The sequence below is a fragment of the Podarcis raffonei genome, chromosome 13 (genome assembly GCF_027172205.1).
Source record: "Podarcis raffonei isolate rPodRaf1 chromosome 13, rPodRaf1.pri, whole genome shotgun sequence".
NCBI classification, from domain to species: Eukaryota; Metazoa; Chordata; class Lepidosauria; order Squamata; family Lacertidae; genus Podarcis; species Podarcis raffonei.
Genome location: NC_070614.1, coordinates 53,418,653 through 53,439,436, shown reverse-complemented (window position 1 = coordinate 53,439,436; position 20,784 = coordinate 53,418,653). Strand labels below are relative to the sequence as shown.

The 20,784-nt window shown below is 50.7% G+C and overlaps 1 protein-coding gene across 1 annotated transcript in view; it reads right to left on the bottom strand.

Annotated features, from left to right (window-relative positions):
- SENP3 (SUMO specific peptidase 3) overlaps positions 1-9,547 on the bottom strand; it is a 36,123-nt gene extending 26,576 nt beyond the window's left edge. Inside the window, exons 1-2 of the mRNA XM_053362214.1 lie at positions 9,402-9,547; positions 3,662-4,656 (exon numbers count right to left, since the gene is read on the bottom strand). Of these exons, the coding sequence (XP_053218189.1) occupies positions 3,662-4,643 (982 nt within the window). The 5' untranslated portion in view covers positions 4,644-4,656; positions 9,402-9,547. The remainder of the gene's footprint in view (positions 1-3,661; positions 4,657-9,401) is intronic.
- Between the last annotated feature and the right edge of the window lie 11,237 nt (positions 9,548-20,784).

Genomic DNA, 20,784 nt, shown 5'->3' with positions numbered 1-20,784 from the left:
TGAAACTGCACTGATTTCTTAGATCTCGAGTGACACCTGGTACAGTACCTGATGCTTAAGAATATAGGGAAGAAGTTGCCTTATTACTCAGACAACTGATCCATCTAAGCTCAGTAAGATTTACTCCTAGGGAAAGCAGCTCTCAAGAGCAATGCTTCTCAGACTTGGGTACGGACTACGACTCCCATCATCCCTGACCGCTGGTCCTGCTAGCTAGGGATGATGGGAGTTGTAGTCCAACTAGTGGTGTGAGGTGAGAATATTCTCTGCTAGAAAATTCTCCGGAGAATATTCTCCACAAACTATAAATTCTAATGTAAGAATCAGTTTTACAACCCAAATTTAAAAAAAACTAGTAAATAATAAGTCAAGCTGTAATAAAAATTTAGACCTTCTATGAGCCTACTGTAATAATATTTCAAGTTTAATGCTATAATATTGTCGTTTCAAATTTAGGCCTACAACTACAGTTTTAGAACTACTTGTATTTGCAGTAGGTCTACTGTAATGTTTTATGTGTAATGTTACAATTTTTTGTGCTCTTTTATATAGCCGGTATGATTGATATTAGGGACGCGGGTGGCGCTGTGGGTAAAACCTCAGCGCCTAGGACTTGCCGATCGTATGGTCGGCGGTTCGAATCCCCGCGGCGGGGTGAGCTCCCGTCATTCGGTCCCAGCTCCTGCCAACCTAGCAGTTCGAAAGCATGTCAAAGTGCAAGTAGATCAATAGGTACCGCTTTATAGCAGGAAGGTAAACGGCGTTTCCCTGTGCTGCGCTGGCTCGCCAGATGCAGCTTGTCACGCTGGCCACGTGACCCAGAAGTGTCTGCAGACAGCGCTGGCTCCTGGCCTCTTAAGCGAGATGAGCGCACAACCCTAGAGTCTGGCAAGACTGGCCCGTACGGGCAGGGGTACCTTTACCTTTACCTATGATTGATTTTATGTCATTTCAAATTTAGGCCTATCAAAGAATGTGAATTGCCTGCGTCGCCCCATTGAATAAAAGTATCTGTACAGTTTTTGGTTGCCATCTGAACAAGTAATTATATCATTTTCAATGCATTAAAATGAATATTCTCCTATTTTAAATGAAAATTCTCGAATACAGTCATTAATCGAGAATATTCTCCAAAAGATTATTCTCGAGAATTAAACATCACTAAGTCCAACAACTGCTGGAGTTTGAGAAAACACTGCAGTCCCTTGAAGGGGGCCATTTTCCCCAGTCCAACTTTGAGGTGCTAGGGATTGAACCTGAAACCTTTGCCATGGAAAGGAAGTTCGGGTGCATTACCACTGAGCTTGTCATCAGCACTCTCCACCTGGTACCTCCCTAAGGAAGAGGAGGGACAACAACACCCCTTCTCCATCAACCTGGCCAGGACAGACTGCCCCCTGCCTCCACCCCATTCACAGGCATCCCACTTGGTCTTCGTAACAATTGCGTAAACAGATGTGCATTGTCTTGTCTGCCATAGCATCTATAAACACCGTATTTTTCACTCTATAAGGTAAAGGGACCCCTGACCATTAGGTCCAGTCATGGCCGACTCTGGGGTTGCGGAGCTCATCTCGCTTTATTGGCCAAGGGAGCCGGCGTACAGCTTCCGGGTCGTGTGGCCAGCAGGACTAAGCCGCTTCTGGCGAACCAGAGCAGCGCACGGAAACGCCATTTACCTTCCCACCGGAGCGATACCTATTTATCTACTTGCACTCTGACATGCTTTCGAACTGCTAGGTTGGCAGGAGAAGGGACCGAGCAACGGGAGCTCACCCCGTCATTGCGGGGATTCGAACCGCCGACCTTCTGATCAGCAAGTCCTAGGCTCTGTGGTTTAACCCACAGCGCCACCCGCGTCCCTCTTTTCGCTCTGTAAGATGCACTTTTTCCCTCCTTAAAAGTAAGGGGAAATGTGTGTGCATCTTATGGAGCAAATGCAGGCTGCGCAGCTATCCCCGAAGCCAGAACAGCGAGAGGGATCGCTGCGCAATGACTCTTGTTCTGATGCCTTCACAGCGATGCACGATGAGGGACGGACGGGAGCCCTTACGGAGCCCCTTCCGTCCCTCATCCTGCTTCGCTGGGAAGCCAGCAGACCAAGAGGCGCAGCGCAGCGCTCCCTCTTGCTCTGCTGGGTTCAACAGAGCAGTGCAGCACCTCTTCAGCGAAGCGGGAGGAGGAAAGGAAGGGGCTCCGTAAGGGCTTCCTTTCCTCCTCTCACTTCGCTGAAGAGTGTCGCTTCATCTTGCCCACCTCCTCCGATCCCCCCAGCAGGGACAACGCTGCTAGGCGTTGGTGTAGTGGTCAAGAGCAGTAGACTCGTAATCTGGTGAACCGGGTTCGCTTCCCCGCTCCTCCACCTGCAGCTGCTGGGTGACCTTGGGCCTGTCACACTTCTCTGAAGTCTCTCAGCCCCACTCACCTCACAGAGTGTTTGTTGTGGGGGAGGAAGGGAAAGGAGAATGTTAGCCCCTTTGAGACTCCTTCAAGTAGTGATAAAGCGGGATATCAAATCCAAACTCTTAGGCGGCCAGACGATCCAGCTTCCCCAAAGGGGTGGACAGATCGGCAGCTCGTTAGCCTAATCCTTCCTCCTCCTTCCTCTTGAACATTTGATTCAGAATATTTTTTTTTCTTGTTTTCCTCCTCTAAAAACTAGGTGTGTCTTATGGTGCGAAAAGTACGGTGTCTGATGGAAACAGGGAGCAGAGGGGCAAGTGGTTTTCCCAGAGGCTCACCTACTGAACAGCTGGGGCAGGATTTGAACTGGGCACCATCCAGCCTTAATTGTGATACTAGCCCACCTCGCGCATAAGCAAACACGGTGGAAAGGCACACCACTTTAAAAAGGCACAGGCAAGTATTTAAAACTGCGGCAGGCCAGGCTCACCAGGCTTCCCCTCCCCTCGGCAGCCATGCCCCTGTGGGAGAGAAGGGGCGGGAAGGGTCTTTTCATCGGCTTTGCCCAGCTCCTTCAGGCACCTCCTGCCCCTGAACTGTGCCAGTGGGGCGTCTCCACCCCCATTGTTCTGCCCGGACACTGAGGTGCAGCTCCGAGGGCCTTCTGGCGGTTCCCTCATTGCGAGAAGCAAAGCTACAGGGAACCAGGCAGAGGGTCTTCTTGGTGGTGGCTCCCGCCCTGTGGAACGCCCTCCCACCAGATGTCAAAGAAATAAACAACTGACATTTAGAAGACATCTGAAGGCAGCCCTGTTTGGGGAAGTTTTCAATGTGTGACATTTTAATGTATTTTTAATCTTTGTTGGAAGCCGCCCAGAGTGGCTGGGGAGACCCAGCCAGATGGGCGGGGTACAAATAATAAACTATTATTATTATTATTATTGGAACAACTGTTTGGAAATGGGAAATCAGCTTTTATTTTCCTCTTCCCTCCCTGCCCCCTTTCCTTGTGTGCCGTGTTGTGGTGTTTTATTGTTAAGAGTATAAGCCTGAGGGTAGGGATGGACTCGTTCTGATTGTGCGTAAACTGCTCTGGGAGCCTTTTTTGGCTGTGGAGCGGGGTGCCGACATGCCAAATAAATACACAAATAAACAAGAAACGCAGCACGCTACACATAATCCACACAGCGCTAGCTATTAGCTAGCCACCACAAACGCCAGGAGGGGTCGAAGGGCAGCGGTTAAAGGTGAGCTTTACCTCCGTCTCCATCCAGGCTGTGCTCCGCCTCTCCGCCCTTTCTAGTCCTGGGGGAGGCGTGGGCTCCTCCGCCAGGGTACTTGAGCAGGCCGGCGGCTTCCTCCTCCAGCTCGGCGGCTCCGGGGTCTTTGTCGAAGCTGACCCTCTGCAGCTCCACGTACTGAGGGTAGGGCGAGGCGTCGTCCATCAGGGCCCCCAGCAGGCTGAGGCGAGAAGAGGCCGGAGGAGAGGACGAGGCAGGGAAATCCCCGTCCAAGTCGTAGTCCAGGTGGGGCTCGGGAGGGCGGGGCTTGAAGCGGGCGGGGCGGGGCCTGCGCTTGGCCCCGCCCCGGCAGTCCTCCCCCCGCAAGGGACAGCTCTTCTTGTAGAGCGGGAGGTGGTCGTCGTCGGGCTGGGAGCCGGGCGAGAGGGACAGGGACGACCGGGCCCGCTTCGCCCCCACTGCTCCCCCTCCCCGCCGGCGCCCCCGGGAGGCCATCTTGCCCCACAGCTTCCAATGGAAAGCCAGGGAGGAGCTCTTGGCGTAGAGGAGCATGCGGAAGGCCCGCAGGGCACGCCGGCGCTGGCGGCGGAAGCAGCGCGACCTCGGCGCCCCCAGGAGCTGCGGGCGCCTCCGGGAGCCGGACCCCGCGGCCACGTCGAAGGGCCAGGCCCGGCCCCCGCTCCGGGGGACCTTCGCCCTGCCGGCTTTGCTCTGGGCCGGGTGGGAGGGGCCCACGCCGGCCACCTCCCAGCCAGACATGCAGGGGAGGTCCCACCTCCCTTCTTCCTCCTCGCTGGCGGAGGACGAGGGGCTGAAGCCCAGGGGCTGCTTCTTCGCGTAGGCCAGGCGCCGGTTCCCCTCGAAGCAGCCGCCGTGCTTGCGCTCCGGCTCACCCCACTCCTGGGAGGGGCGGCACAGCTTGTCCCGGTGCCCCGTGGGGTCGCGGAGGCTGGGGGACGGGCCCCCCCAATACTTCTCGTCTTGAAACATTTCCTTCATGGTGCCGACGCGGCTGCGGGGGAAGAGAGAGAGAGAAAGGAAGAGCTGCGTTACGGTCATGGGAGAAGAGTAGAATAATAATAATAATAAATTTTATTTATATCCCGCCCTCCCCAGCCGAAGCCGGGCTCAGGGCGGCTAACAACAATAAAACAATACAAAAGTACAACACAAACAACACTCTAAAATCATTCATTATAAAATTAATTAGAAGGGGCTTCCGCATTGTGAAAACTGAGGCAACAGGACGCATGGAGATACCAGTATACCTGAAGGAGCGTCTCCACCCCTATTGTTCTGCCCGGACGCTGAGGTCCAGCGCCAAGGGCCTTCTGCCAGTCCCCTCATTCTGAGAAGCAAAGCTACAGAGAACCAGGCAGAGGGCCTTCTCGGTAGTGGCACCCGACCTGTGGAACGCCCTCCCACCAGATGTCAAAGAGATAAACAACTACCTGACATTCAGAAGACATCTTAAGGCAGCCCTGCTCAGGGAAGTTTTTAATGTATGAAATATTAGTGTATTTTGGGTATTTGTGGAAGCCGCCCAGAGTGGCTGGGGAAACCCAGCCAGATGGGCAGGGTACAAATAATAAATTATTATTATTATGGAGATGGCTGCTTGTTTAGCAGAGTGTGAACGACTAGTATCAGGCACAGGCAGGTGAAGGAGACGTTGTACAGAACGCAGAAACACTTAGGTGGACGTAAGACCCAGTTCCTGCCTGGCCCTCCCTGCTTGCCTTCAAGCAACCTTTCCAAATATCTTTGCATCCATGAAGACCAGACAGTGCTTTAATGTATTTAAGAAAACCACAAACACCAAAGCATGTCGGAAGCTGGACTGCGTACCTCCAAGACTACCCTTTCTGCACACATGGTGGCTCAGTGGTTAAGGCAGTGGACTAGGCTCTGAGAGCATGGGTTCAAATCCCACCCTCGGTGTATGCTGGCAGTTATGTTTTGAGAGCCAGTGTGGTGTAGCCGTCAAGAGTGTCAAGACTAGGAGGTGGGAAGGACCAGGGTTCGAATTCCCACTCAGCCATGAAGCTCTCACAGGGTGACTTTGGGGAAGTGGCTGCCTCTCAGCCTAACCTCCCTCACAAGGTTGTTGCAATGATCCAACTGGGATGGGGAGAACAATATATGCTACCTTGAGCTACTTAGAAAGTTTGTATATAAATGCAATAAATAATGAAAAGTTCAGATAACTCAATGCCCTTTTTCTTCCCTTTCAAAGCAAGGGAGAACGTTTGCCCCTGAAGATATTTGCACAAAGCTATCTGTAAAATGTGACTGAAGTTTGAGCCACCGTTTGGGAATCTGTTCCTCCATTTTTCTTCTTCTGCACACAGTTCCCAATACTGATTCCTGGCTCCCTTTAAACTAGTCTCGCAAGTTTCAGGCAGATTAGGGGAAAAGCTTTCCACACACCTGAGATGGCCTGGCATTCCCCTGCCAACCGGACTGCTTGCTCATTATATCTGGCTGGCTTCACTCAGTGTGGGTGTTACATCCCATGACAGAAAACTCCGCTGCCAAAGAGGGAGCTGAACAAGACGGTCCCTAAACCAGGGCTGGAAAGCTCAACTGAAATATCTGAACGTGCAGGAGCTAGCATCAAAATTTTTATGGGCTTCCCGGCTCAATGAATGCCAACCTCCCCCTGCCCCCCCAAGCCTCAGGCAAGAGGGCCACTACCTCATTATTCACTTAGTTACAGGACAGATAAAACAAAGGACTTCTTCACACAGCTCATACTTAAACTATGGCACCTGCTCCCGCAGGAGGCATTGATGGCCACAAACCTAGATGGCTTTCAAAGAGGACTGGACAAATTCATGGAGGAGGAGAGAGATATGGATGGCTAGTAGCCATGATCTCTCTGCCCTGTCTCCTTCTGAATGCCAGCTGCTGGAAACCATTGGAGGAGAGTGTGCTCTGATGCTTGGGTCCTTCTTTTGGGTTTTCCACAGACATCTGGTTAGCCGCTATGAGGATGCTGAACTAGATATGGTCCTCTTTGGCCTGATTTAACAGGTGCTTCTTATGCCACGCAAAGGGGGTAGAAGAATGCAGGTTCAAGAGGACATCGCAGAAAACTGAGGGTTTGACACAAACCTCAGTTTGCCGAGTGAAGTGTAACTCGGGAAACTGAGGTTAGTGTCAAACCCTCAGTTTTCTGCAAAAGCCAGTACAGTGGTTACATACGCTTCAGGTTACAGACTCCGCTTACCCAGAAATAATGCTTCAGGTTAAGAACTTTGCTTCAGGATGAGAACAGAAATCGTGCTCTGGCGGCGCGGCGGCAGCAGGAGGCCCCATTAGATAAAGTGGTGCTTCAGGTTAGGAACAGTTTCAAGTTAAGTACGGACCTCTGGAACGAATTAAGTACTTAACCCGAGGTACCACTGTATAAAGGTAAAGGTACCCCTGACCATTAGATCCAGTCGTGACCGACTGGGGTTGCAGAGCTCATCTCGCTTTACTGGCCGAGGGAGCCGGCGTCCAGCTTCCAGGTCATGTGGCCAGCAGGACTAAGCCGCTTCTGGCAAACCAGAGCAGTGCACGGAAACGCCGTTTACCTTCCCGCCGGAGCAGTACCTATTTATCTACTTGCACTTTGACGTGCTTTCGAACTGCTAGGTTGGCAGGAGCAGGGACCGAGCAACAGGAGCTCACCCCGTCGCGGGGATTCGAACCGCCGACCTTCTGATCGGCAAGCCCTAGGCTCTGTGGTTTAACCCACAGCGCCACCCGCATCCCGTACCACTGTATAGGAGAGTGTAACTCCATCTCTCTCTCTCCTATACTGGCTTTCAGTATGGGAATAAGGCTGGGAGGGCAAAGTGCAAAGGGGAGAGGAAACCAAATCGCACCGTCTTGCCATTTACTTTGACTGACAGTGCCTTGCTATGGCAGAGACATCCGGCCACCTGAGAGTCCTTTACCTGCAGGTGCTTAAGACACCAAGTTTTCTGAATGCAAAGGACCTGCTGTCCTACTGTGGTCCCAACTAGAAGGTAGTAAAGGGCACAACTCAGACCTTTGGGGGGGCTTCATCCAACTCAGAACTCTTGACTGGTAGCAGTGGCATTCCATCATTTCAGGCAGGAGCCTCTCCCAGCCTTACCAAGAGATGCCGCTGGGGATCAAACCTGGGACCTTCACACATGCACTACCCCCAAGCCAATTCCCTTTCCCTCCAGAGGTGTGCATTTTGGCACAACAACACACAGGAACTCTCCAGGGTTTCCTAAGAATGGAAGAAACGCCTGCTGGATCACCTAGCCCAGGATCCTGTTCTCACAGCGGCCGACCAGATGAGAAACCCGTAAGCAGGATGTAACTGCAGTGGCACCCTTCTCCCCTACAGCAGTTTCCAGAAACTGGCATTCAGAAGCATCGCGGCCTCCGACTATGGAGCCGAAGCAGTAGCCCTCCTGCCATCAACATGGTCCTCCCCTCCCGGAGGCGCCTTCCTCCTCTTACCTGGAGACGCCGCTGGTGGCTGAACCCAGGACCTCCTGCATGGAACCACAGAATGGTAGACTTGGAACGGACCCCCAGGGTCATCCAGCCCAACCCCCTGCAATGCGTGCAGAGCAGGTGCTCTAACCACTGCCCCGCCATGCCCTCTTCCCCTTCACTGAGCAGCAAGCAGATATATATACAGTGGTACCTCGGGTTACATACGCTTCAGGTTACAGACTCCGCTAACCCAGAAATAGTGCTTCAGGTTAAGAACTTTGCTTCAGGATGAGAACAGAAATCGTGCTCCAGCGGCGCAGCAGCAGCAGGAGGCCCCACTAGCTAAAGTGGTGCTTCAGGTTAAGAACAGTTTCAGGCTAAGAACGGATCTCCGGAACGAATTAAGCAGTTAACCCAAGGTACCACTATATATATATATATGTACGCATGTACGTATGTAAAGATAAAGGGACCCCTGACCATTAGGTTCCATCGTGGCCGACTCTGGGGTTGTGGCGCTCATCTCACTTTACTGGCCGAGGGAGCCGGCGTACAGCTTCTGGGTCACGTGGCCAGCAGGACTAAGCCGCTTGTGGCGAACCAGAGCAGCGCACGGAAACACCATTTACCTTCCCGCCAGAGTGGTACCTATTTATCTACTTGCACTTTGACGTGCTTTCAAACTGCTTGGTTGGCAGGAGCTGGGACCGAGCAACGGGAGCTCACCCCGTCGCGGGGATTCGAACCGCCGACCTTCTGATCGGCAAGTCCTAGGCTCTGTGGTTTAACTCGATGGCCCTTGTGGTCTCTTCCAACTCTATGATTCCGCATCCCATACACATACACACACATATATTTCTTCTCCAGACCCAAACAGGCCAAGTGGCCCTGCCACCCCCACCCCTCGCCCAGTCCTGCACCCTGACCTCCCTCAGCCCTTTAAGAAGGGGGCGAGTCTGGCAGGGACCTCCTGCCTGCAAGGGAATCTAGGTGCACCTCTCACGGTGCTGGAAGAAGAGTCCCCAGGAGACCCCATGGGGTGGGGGGTGGGGAGGGGGCGTGGCTGGGCAGCGTTTGTGGGGGGAGCCCAATACAAAGGGGGGGAGGGGGCGTGGCCGGGGAGATAACCGGGTGGGTTAACCTGGGCGAGGTGTGGGGCGAGGGGGGCAGCCGCAGAGGACGACGGGAAAGGAGGGTTGGGGGTCGAGGAGCGGAGGGTCCCGCGGTGAGGGAGGCCGGGGAGGCCCAGGGACGGGACCCGGCCCCTCAGCGCGCGCGGGGGCGCCTCACCTTGTCCCGCAGCGGGGAGAGAGGCGCGGGACGCGGCAGAGGCCTCTCTCTCACGCCTCGCCTCCCAGCGCCGCCGCCGCCTCCTTCCCTCAGGAGCCGCCGCGGCTGCCGGCGCCGCCCAAAGGCGTCATCAGCCGGCGTCGGGGCGGGGCCACGCCGACGGAGGAGGTCGGGGCGGGGCAACGCTGCGTCACCTCTCCTTGCCGAGTGACGTCACGACGCACGCCCCAGCATCCGGGCATTTCTGCCTCAGTCCTGGCATAACGGTTACTTGACGGAGGGGTGGCGGAGTCCCAGCAGCGTCGCCTTCTTTGCACGTCGCCGCTGCCCTAAATCCTGAGGCGGCGGCCCCGTCGGGCGCTGTCGGACTACGACTCCCGTCATCCCTCGCGGCTTGCCGCTGAGGCCGACGGGAACTGTAGTCCATCAGCGTCTGGAGAACGGGGGCCCCTAAAAGAAAGAAAAAATATAAATATCAATGCGACAGGAGCGTAACAATCCCACATACGGAGACAATATCTAGTATTCCAGAACCAAGGGCTTCCCCCAGGTGCTTTTCGGACTACAACTCCCGTCAGCCCCTGGGAGCCAAGTGCACCTGCGCTGGCAGGGGCTGTCGGGAATTGTAGTCCAGAAGCCTGTGGAAACTATTACATATTATTAATTACATTTGTATACCGCCTTTTAGCTAAGGATCTCAGGGTTAGGGTTCACAGCATAAAAAAGTTAGGGGTGCTGGGTGGGGTGAACTACAGTTCCCAGAATTCTTTGGGGGGAAAGACTTGGAGACCCAGGGGTGGCCCCTGGCAATGTTGTTGCCAGAGAACTGGCCATTGTGTACAGGACGTGTTGTTGAGTCATTTAGTCGTGTCCGCCTCTTTGTGACCCCCTGGACCAGAGCACGCCAGGCCCTCCTGTCTTCCACTGCCTCCCGCAGTTTGGTCAGACTCATGCTGGTAGCTTCGAGAACACTGTCCCACCATCTCGTCCTCCGTCCTCCCCTTCTCCTTGCGCCCTCCATCTTCCCCAACATCAGGGTCTTTTCCAGGGAGTCTTCTCTTCTCATGAGGTGGCCAAAGTCTTGGAGCCTCAGCTTCAGGATCTGTCCTTCCAGTGAGCACTCAGGGCTGATTTCCTTCAGAATGGAGAGGTTTGATCTTCTTGCAGTCCGTGGGACTCTCAAGAGTCTCCTCCAGCAACAGAATTCAAAAGCATCCATTCTTTGGCGATCAGCCTTCTTTATGGTCCAGCTCTCACTTCCATACATCACTACTGGGGCAACCATAGCTTTAACCATACGGACCTTTGTTGGCAAGGTGATGTCTCTGCTTCTTCAGATGCTGTCTAGGTTGGTCATCGCTTTTCTCCCAAGAAGCAGACGTCTTTTAATTTCGTGGCTGCTGTCACCATCTGCAGTGATCATGGAGCCCAAGAAAGTGAAATCTCTCACTGCCTCCATTTCTTCCCCTTCTATTTGCCAGGAGGCGATGGGCCCAGTGACCATGATCTTCGTTTTTTTGATGTTGAGCTTCAGACCATATTTTGCGCTCTCCTCTTTCACCCTCATTAAAACCTCTAATTTTGAGATGTCAAAACAAAATAAACAATCAAAATACACAGGGCGGGTGCACATACATATGTTGTTTGTGTGTTTGTTTCTTCCTCTGCGCTCCCTTCCCATCGCTGAGCCCTGGAGACGGAAGTTAATTGGGAGAGGGGCAGACATCTCATAGTCTGTGGTACCATTTCCAGGTTTGCGCTGTGACGGAGCTTGCAAGCTTGAAATGAATGAGGTGGAGAGAAGGTTGCTGGTTCAGGAGCATCCAGACCCTGAGATATCAGGGCCCAAACCTGAGACCTAAGGGCAGTCCCAAGGGATGCCATGGGGCAGCCCACCAAAGTGTTTATTCCCTCATCCTCATCTATGTAGATGTCTATTTTGCACCCAGCAGTCATAGTGCTCTGGGCAGTGCTATGACCTCTGCCTCCTGGGATGAGGTTGGGTATTGCTTAACTCCCACCACTAAGCCCTAGAGACGGAGGTTAATTGGGAGAGGGGAGGAGGAATCAGAGCAGACCCCCCAAAAGGAGAAAATGGTAAGCTGTGAGGGAAGAAAAAGGATACAGACTGTGATCATTACGTCAAAGGCTTAATTAAAATTGTAGTGACCCCTCTTTGGTGTTGAGAATAACACACCCAATGGCAGGCTGTTTGGCATTCCTCATGAAAACTGTTTCATCAGGTGCCTGCTCCTGACCCACAAAATGAGGGTCATTATAGAGCCTGCAGTTATTTGTTTCCTATATTTATATCCTGCCTGCTTGGTCCCAGGACAGCAAGTGACAAGTGATGAAACAACAAAAACATATTTTAAAAACCATTTCCAATACAGATTTAGCGTGGGAGAGCCCAAATCCTCCTGCTTGCTTAGACTCCCATTGTAGCCTTATGAGGCTTTGCCCTCGGGCGGGAAAAATATTGCGCCCGGGAAAGGGAGATGGGAGTCAACAGACACTCAAGGAATAGTTTCGGAGAAAAAGCTTTTATTTCTACCATCCATGAACTGGTAGAAGGAGCAAGTGTGATAGTTCACAAAAACATGCACGAGTTCACAGTCATGTGCACAGAGTATATATTCCCCTTCTAGTTCCCTCCCCTTTCTCCTCCCTCAGGAGTCCTGCGTTGAGTTCACCTGAGCATGTACAGAAAGCTGTCTTGGGACTATTGTGGACTCTTGGCACCCTTCCCAGTGTAGCAGGAACCCCCCCACCCCAATCATTCTGTTTGTACAAACTTCACACACACACACACACACTCACACACTACATACGCCACATTTCTGTTATAAATTCATAGAAAATCAACCATACATTGGATTTGCACTGTTCCATTTTATTTTACTCCATATGACAAGAACTATCAAAGGGGGGTGGCTTGGTCCTGGTCAGCCATAATCCCTTCACCATCTCAGCACATCCACAGGAGCCCTGCCCAGTTGCTATGCCAACCCTGATGATCCCAGACAGAAGACAATCAAGATCACAAAGAACTTGCATATGGGAGTGGATTCAGCATGGACTGAAACAAAGGACAATGATCAGATCTTCCCTCTGGGGGCAGGAAACTGCAAACTCCCCTTTGTCTCCTGGAAGTGACTCATGGGGAGGGGGGAAAGGAGGAACCAGCCAGGAGACAAGACACTCAGGTTACCACCAACTCCTCCCTCAACCCCTCCTTTCTGTAATGTATGCATGATGTTTCTGGGGGTGGGCTTGACCTAGAGGAGGGGAATTTCAAAAAGTTTTTATAAGACCTTGCACACTATTTTTTGGGGTCTTTCCTCTCTCTTGCGAGGGGAACACCCTGTTGCAACAGTTCAATAAAGGCCAAGCCTACAGGCTGCTGTTTTGCTCCAAGTTATCCTGGTTGGTGTCTTTACTTTTTGTCCAAGGGAGCCCTCGGATTTTTCCGGTAACACCAGGAAAGGGGGAATGAGAGTAGTTCAGCATGTCCAAAGATGTTGCAACTAGAGTGAGATAAGAGTCAGTTCTCAGGCTTGCTCTGACAGAGTCTATTCATTAGCTTTTTGAAGCCTTTTTGTGCTGATAAAAGTAACGGTTTGCCTTGCAACAGCAGAGCAAATGAGCAGATGCTTAGCTAATGCCTTTTAGCTGAGAAAATGAAAAGCTTTGAGAAGCTTTGAGCCTGCTTTAGGGGCGGTGACTTCGGGCCTAGGTGGGGTCACCTGTCCTCACCTCCTTCACCATCTTCCCCAGTGTGTGAGGAACTGGTCTGCGCTTAATACCTTACACCAAAGCAAGGGTAGGAAGGAGTGACCGCCGGCCCTGATCCGTTCCGTACTGTTCGTGGAGATGAAAGCGAAAATCCTGGAAAGGGAAGCAATTTCCTTATTGCACAATGGTCCAGGTTTGTTGCACGAGACCTGCCAATCCACCACGATGGCAAAACCTGAATTTGCTGGCGTAGGATTGAAAATAGCAACAGTCATGGCCAAGTGGGTGACGTGTGGCAGCAAGTCGCTTTGACTGCCTTACTTTTTCATAACTTGGGCGGAAGTCTTTGACGCTGCTGTTCCCCTCCTCTTGCTCGTAAACTGGTTTGCGATTCTATTATTTTCTGAATAAAGCTGACTCCGTGAAGAGGAAGTGGTTAAGAAGGCTTAGGACAGCATCTTCTTACTTCTTGGAAGTTGTTTTTCAGGCCACGTTCGTACATTTAAAGTGCTATGATTCCACTCTAAGAGTCCTGGGAGCCGTGGTTGGTTTGTTGTTGAGTCGTTTAGTCGTGTCCGCCTCTTCGTGACCCCCTGGACCAGAGCACGCCAGGCCCTCCTGTCTTCCACTGCCTCCCGCAGTTTGGTCAAACTCATGCTGGTCGCTTCAAGAACACTGTCCCACCATCTCGTCCTCCGTCGTCCCCTTCTCCTTGTGCCCTCCCATCTTTCCCAGCATCAGGGTCTTGTCCAGGAGTCTTCTCTTCTGATGAGGTGGCCAAAGTCTTGGAGCCTCAGCTTCAGGATCTGTCCTTCCAGTGAGCACTCAGGGCTGATTTCCTTCAGAATGGAGAGGTTTGATCTTCTTGTAGTCCATGGGACTCCCGTGGTTGGTTAGAAGGTCCCTATTCCACACACAGAGATACAATTCTCCTAGTGGTTACAAACCCAAGACCCCTCAATCTTTTTCACATGCATTGCTGGCAAGCCAAGTGCCCCCCACTGTTGTAAATAGAAAAGTTCGGCATCACCCCCCCCCAGTGCTGGATTTAAGTATAAGCTAAACAAGCTATAGCTTAGGCCCCCACTCTCTTGGGCCCCCCCCAAAAGTAAGGGGAAAAAACTGGATGCAAATTTCCAAAATATAAGATAAAAAACAAACAAAACCTACATACAGCAGCAGTGTTTCGTGTTGTGTGGGCTCCTATGATGTAAGTCATGGTCCCCGCCTGCTAGCCTGCTCCCTAAAATATCACTGGTTTACTCCTTTCTATATATAGGGTGCCTACATTCTGCATGGACTGCTTGCATTTCATTTCAACAATTATTTTGATAAAATTCATGTTTTGTTATGTGCGAATGGCATATGAGGTCCATCAACTACCATAGAGCATATATTCAACCCAATAAACAGTGACAATTTGTTGTTGACAAAGGACAGCTGGACATATAAAGGGCCCCATTGCCTTCAGTAGCTCAGGGCCTCATCAAAACTAAATCTGGCCCTGTGCCCCACCCCACAATCCTATATTTGTGCACCTGGTTGTTTCTGCTTAAGTGCAGAACCTGACATTTGTCCCTATTGAAATTCATCTCGGTAGTTTTGGCCAGTGGTATTTTTCAAGTAAAAGAGGTTCCGGAACTCAGCATAAACGCCTGTCCTGTTCTCTTGTAATGGCGATGGCGTCCCGCTGGGAAAAAAGCCCTGGTTTTGTCCCAGTCCTCCGATCTGTTGAGGCCACCCTGAATCTCAATTCTGTCTTCTGCGGCGTTAGCTACCCCTCCCAGTTTGGTGTGATCTGCAAATTGAATGAGCACCTGTTAAACTCTTTCACCCAAGGAATTTTATAATGTGATAGGAATTTTATGGTCTTAGATATATGGTAACGTTCATAAGCGTACCAACCAAGCACATACATAGATCAGCACAGGAAGACCGACCTGGAACCATTTTTTATTCCCAAACTGACCAAATGTTTTCTCTGCAAGGTCAAAGTGGAAAAGCCTCCCCATTGTCTTTTTGTGCACAAATCCTTTCTTAAGGGTATGTCTGTGTATGAATAGGGTGAGCCCGTGACCTGGCTCAGGAACTAAGTATTTATCATTACAAAAGACTGGCCAGGCTACCTGGGAATCCAATCAAGTAAGCATTAACAGATAACCTGCCAGACAGGAGATAAACAAGGCACTCAAATTTCTGTTGTAGACCGCCTTTTCTGTGATGTAGGTATGATGTATCTGGGGGGTGGTCTTAGGTTACACCCCTTCTGTGATGTATGTATGATGTTTCTGGGGGTGGTCTTGGACTCCAGGGCAGGGAATTTAAAATGTCTATATAAGGACGGGCACACCTTTGTTCTGGGTCCTCCTCCTTTCCTGCGGGTGAGGGGAGACCCTGTTGCAACAGATCAGTAAAGATCAGGCTTACTAGCTGCTTTGCTTCTCAATATTCTCTGGTTGGCCTCTGTTATCTTCTCCTATCAATAGGGAACCTATGTAAGGACTCTATATGGGCTCTTGGATACCCCATAAGGGAAAAGGGCAATTTTTGTTTACAACAGTTTCCCGCTGGGAAAAGCGCCCTGGTTTTGTCCCTCCGATCTGTTGAGGCCACCCTGAATCTCAATTCTGTCTTCTGTGGCGTTAGCTACCCCTCCCAGTTTGGTGTGATCTGAAAATTGAATGAGCACCTGCTAAACTCTTTCACCCAAGGAATTTTATAAAGACCTTGAACACTGAGCGCAGGACAGAGCCATGAACTTCTCCCAAATCCTAGAAATGAGCAGAGACTGCAAAAGGGTGCTGCGTACGTGTGTTTCTTTAAAGTGCTTTATTTGGTAACAGTTTGCATGGAAGATGCTTAAAAACGTTCGATGTCGTGCTGAGCTGAAGAACATGGATGGCCAGTGCGTCTGAAGGGCAGGTACATGGCCGCAAGGATGACCAGGAAGGTGGCTTCGGTGACGATCACAATCATGGCAATGAACTGGAAGGTGGGGCTCCACCCTGGAGCGAGAGAGGGGGCAAGGAATGAGAGGCGTTGGAGACAAAAGCTGTGCCGCAACGTTAACACATCGGCTTATGAGACTACCCGCTACTAGCAGATGGGGCTGCCAGGTCAGGTACACCCCAAAGTTCACCTGGGAAGACAGGTGAATTAATGCTAGTCTACTACTGGAAAAGGATGCGGGTGGCTCTGTGGGTTAAACCATAGAGCCTAGGACTTGCCTATCAGAAGGTCAGCAGTTCGAATCCCCGCGATGGGGTGAGCTCCCGTTGCTCAGTCCCTGCTCCTGCCAACCTAGCAGTTCGAAAGCACGTCAAAGTGCAAGTAGATAAATAGGTACCACTCCAGCGGGAAGGTAAACGGCGTTTCCGTGCGCTTCTCTGGTTCGCCAGAAGCGGCTTAGTCATGCTGGTCACATGACCCGGAAGCTGTACCCTGGCTCCCTCAGCCAATAAAGCGAGATGAGCGCTGCAACCCCAGAGTCGGCCCAAACTGGACCTAATGGTCAGGGGTCCCTTTACCTTTACCTTACTACAGTGGTACCTCAGGTTACAGACGCTTCAGGTTACATACGCTTCAGGTTACAGACTCCGCTAACCCAGAAATACTACCTCGGGTTAAGAACTTTGCTTCAGAATGAGAACAGAAATCGTGCTCCGTTGGCACGGCAGCAGCAGGAGGCCCCATTAGCTAAAGTGGTGCTTCAGGTTAAGAACAGTTTCAGGTTAAGAACGGACCTCCGGAATGAATTAAGTTCTTAACCCAAGGTACCACTGTACTGGAAAAAAGCAAAGGTCCCCAGTGTTGGAGCCATGATTCTTCAACATCAACTTCGCTGGACTGGTCATGCTGTGTGGATGCCTGACGATCGCCTTCCAAAGCAACTACTCTATTCTGAACTTAGAAATGGAAAGCATAATGCTGGTGGTCAACAAAAGAGGTTTAAAGACCGTCTCAAGGCAAATCTTTAAAAATATAGTATAAACACCGACAACTGGGAAACACTGGCCTGCGAGTGCTCCAGTTGGAGAACAGCCTTTACTAAAAGTGTCCTGGGCTTTGAAGACACTCGAACTCAGGACGCAAGGGAGAAACGCGCTAAGAGGAAGGCACACTTGGCAAATCCACACCGTGATCAACTCCCGCCCGGAAACCAATGTCCCCACTGTGGAAGGACGTGTGGATCCAGAATTGGCCTCCACAGTCACTTACGGACTCACTGTTAAAACCTTGTTTATGGAAGACCATCTTACTCGGCTATGAGTGACCGCCGAAGAAGAAGAATATCCCAAACTCTGAGACTACAAGTTCCAGAGTCACATTTGCACAAGCACCTTTTCCGGGGGCAGCTCTCGATGTAGTGGCAGTGAGTTCCCCAGTCCTGGAGGTGGTACGGTTCTCCGCCCTGGAGACGGCACCTTCGATGGTCATGGTGACAACCTCAGCCTTCCGTTCCAGCGCTTTCCTCGCCTCTGAGGGCAGAAAGGGGCTGGTTAGTCCAATGAGCTGCGCCATCTTTTGGCACAAAGAGAGCTCTGGGGCAGAACTCGAACCCAGATCCAGAGGGCACGACCCGAAGCAATGGATTTGAATCGGTGTGACAGTGTCAGAATAGGATCTAGGAGAGAAGGGGGTTCAGATCCCCATTCAGCCAGAAAGCTTAGCAGGCGTGAATTTGGGCCGGTCGCTCACTCTCAAGACAGAAGGATTCTAACAAGCGGCGGAGGGAACCCCAAGGGCCATCTAGTCTGACCCCCCCTTGCAATTATGCAGGAATCTCAGCTATAAAGAATTCCTGACAGATGATCGCCCGACCTCTCTTTGGACAGCTTTATATATATATTTCCTGTCATTTTCTACACCGCTTCATCAGGTGTACGAAATGATCAAGCGGAAAAATTAACAACCATGACCTTTGAAAATATAAAACGACAGGAGGCTAAAAACAGATTTAAACTTCCACCATAGATCTGTAGAAGAACCAATAGAGTCAATCCCAAAAGTATTACAAGAGATTTTTAAAAAATGGCGAGATAGCAGGTCTTCAGATCAATAACGATTAAACTAAACTCTTGGTTAAAAATATGAATGATGAGAGTACTGTAAAACAAATTACAAGATGTATCTGGTTTAAAGATTGAAAGAAAGGTTGAGTATAATATAATATAATATTTAAAAACTTGGGAAGATAATAAAAGAAATTTGCAAATTTGGAATAGAATGAATCTTTCACTACTAGGTAGGGTGTTGACGATAAAGTTGAATGTACAGATTGCTAAATATCTGGGTAGGTCCATTTTTAGCAGGTGTCAGAGTATAGCAATGGTGATGCCTGATGGGTAGGCAAACTAAAGCCCAGATCCGGCCCAATCGCCTTCTCAATCCGGCCTGCGGACGGTCCGGGAATCAGCGTGTTTTTACATGAGCAGAATGTGTCCTTTTATTTAAAATGCATCTCAAGGTGCGAGGGACAGTGGACCGGCCCCCTGCTGAAAAAGTTTGCTGATGGGGGGGCGGGTTCCTGCCACACTGACCCCTGCAGTAGACACTCGGGTTACGTTACTCTCGAGTAACATAAACTTTGGGTTGCAAAAGCAGCAAACCCGGAAGTATTTTTCCAGGTTTCGCCGCTTGTGTGTGCGCAGAAGCAGCGCATCTGGATACAGATTTTTTCAGGGAAAAGTGTTCTCGCCATGCTTGAGGTTGCAAAGCACAGCACCTGCTCTCCTATCCACCTAAATCTCCCTTTGTGTAGAGATTTCCAAAAGGGATACATGACAAATCTGAAGAAACATGAATCGTGTAGGCTGTTTATGTTGGCCAGATTTAACATGTTTCCCTCGGCGGTAGTGAGAGGAAGATACTTAGCTATCCCAGAATCAGAGCGTCTCTGTAAATGCAGAAAACAGGAACCCGATACTCTAGAGCATATATTCTTTTCCTGTGATTTTGGCAGCTATGCCAGAAGACAATTATTTGAGGCCCTAAAATTTAATAGACAGTTTTTTACACAACCAACTGTTCAGGACCTGCTGGCGGACAGCGATGATCAAATTACTTTAATAGCGGCTGAATTTTTAAGTGCTGTCCATGAAGAAAGAATGGGCCATGATAAAGAGACTTAGTGGTTTTTAATGGTAGGTGATGTTGCTGTGTTGTATTATATTATTTATGTAGATTGATTTATTTTTTGGAGTTAAGAATAGGACTGGGATAAATTGTGTTCGCTGAGCCCGTATTTTATACAGTCTGTATATGATGTTTGTTTGTTAATGTGAGGTGTGATATGCCTAATAAAGGATTTTGAATTTAAGATTTTTTCAGGGTGCACACAGACCCCAGGAACAAATTAAATTCGTATCCAGAGGATCCACTGTATGTTGGAAGCTGCACAGAGTGGCTGGGGCAGGGGTGGGCAAACTAAGGCCCGGGGGCTGGATCCGGCCCAATCGCCTTCTAAATCCGGCCCGCGGACAGTCCGGGAATCAGCATGTTTTTACAGGAGTAGAATGTGTCCTTTTATTTAAAATGCATCTCTGGGTTATTTGTGGGGCCTGCCTGGTGTTTTTACATGAGTACAACTTGTGCTTTTATTTAAAATGCATCTCTGGGTTATTTGTGGGGCATAGGAATGCGTTCATTTCCCTCCCAAAAATGTAGTCCGGCCCCCCACATGCTCTGAGGGACGGTGGACCGGCCCACGGCTGAAAAAGTCTGCTGGCCCCTGGGCAACCCAGCCAGATGCGTGGGGTATAACTAATAAAATTATTAATATGGAATAGGACCAGAACACTTTTTCAGTTCTGGCACGTCTCAGGTGGGCACCACTGCCATTATAACAGATCAAGGGAGGGCATTCATAGTGAGTTCTGGCACCTCTTTTTCAAGAAAAATAGCAATGAGTAAGCCGTCCCTATTTTCATCAGAGAAATGTCGGAGGATATATGAAAGTGCAGGAACAGGACTCACAAGCAGTTGCCGCCTGACTCAAGGTTGTCCAGTATTACAGTCGTAGTAAAGGTAAAGGGACCCCTGACCATTAGGTCCAGTCGTGGCCAACTCTGGGGTTGCGGCGCTCATCTCGCTTTATTGGCCGAGGGAGCCGGCGTACAGCTTCCGGGTCATGTGGCCAGCAGGACTAAGCCGCTTCTGGCGAACCAGAGCAGCGCACGGAAATGCCGTTTACCTTCCCGCCGGAGCGGTACCTATTGATCTACTTGCACTTTGAGGTGCTTTCAAACTGCTAGGTTGGCAGGAGCAGGGACCGAGCAACGGGAGCTCACCCCGTCATTGCGGAGATTCAAACCGCCGACCTTTTGATCGGCAAGTCCTAGGCTCTGTGGTTTAACCCACAGCGCCACCCGCGTCCCCATTACAGTCATACCTCGGGATTAATACGCTTCAGGATAAGTATTTTCGCGTTGCTCTCTGCGGCGACCCGGCAGTAACAGAGTGCATTACTTCCGGGTTTCGCCACTCGCACAGACGGTCAAAATCATGTCACGCAGAAGTGGCGAAACGCGACCCACCCAGTCCCGTCTTATGTTCTGTTTAGGATGCGAACAGGGCTCCGGAACGGATCCTGTTCGCATCCTGAGGTACCACTGTACTACCATGTGGTAGAAAAAACCTTGGCTATGGG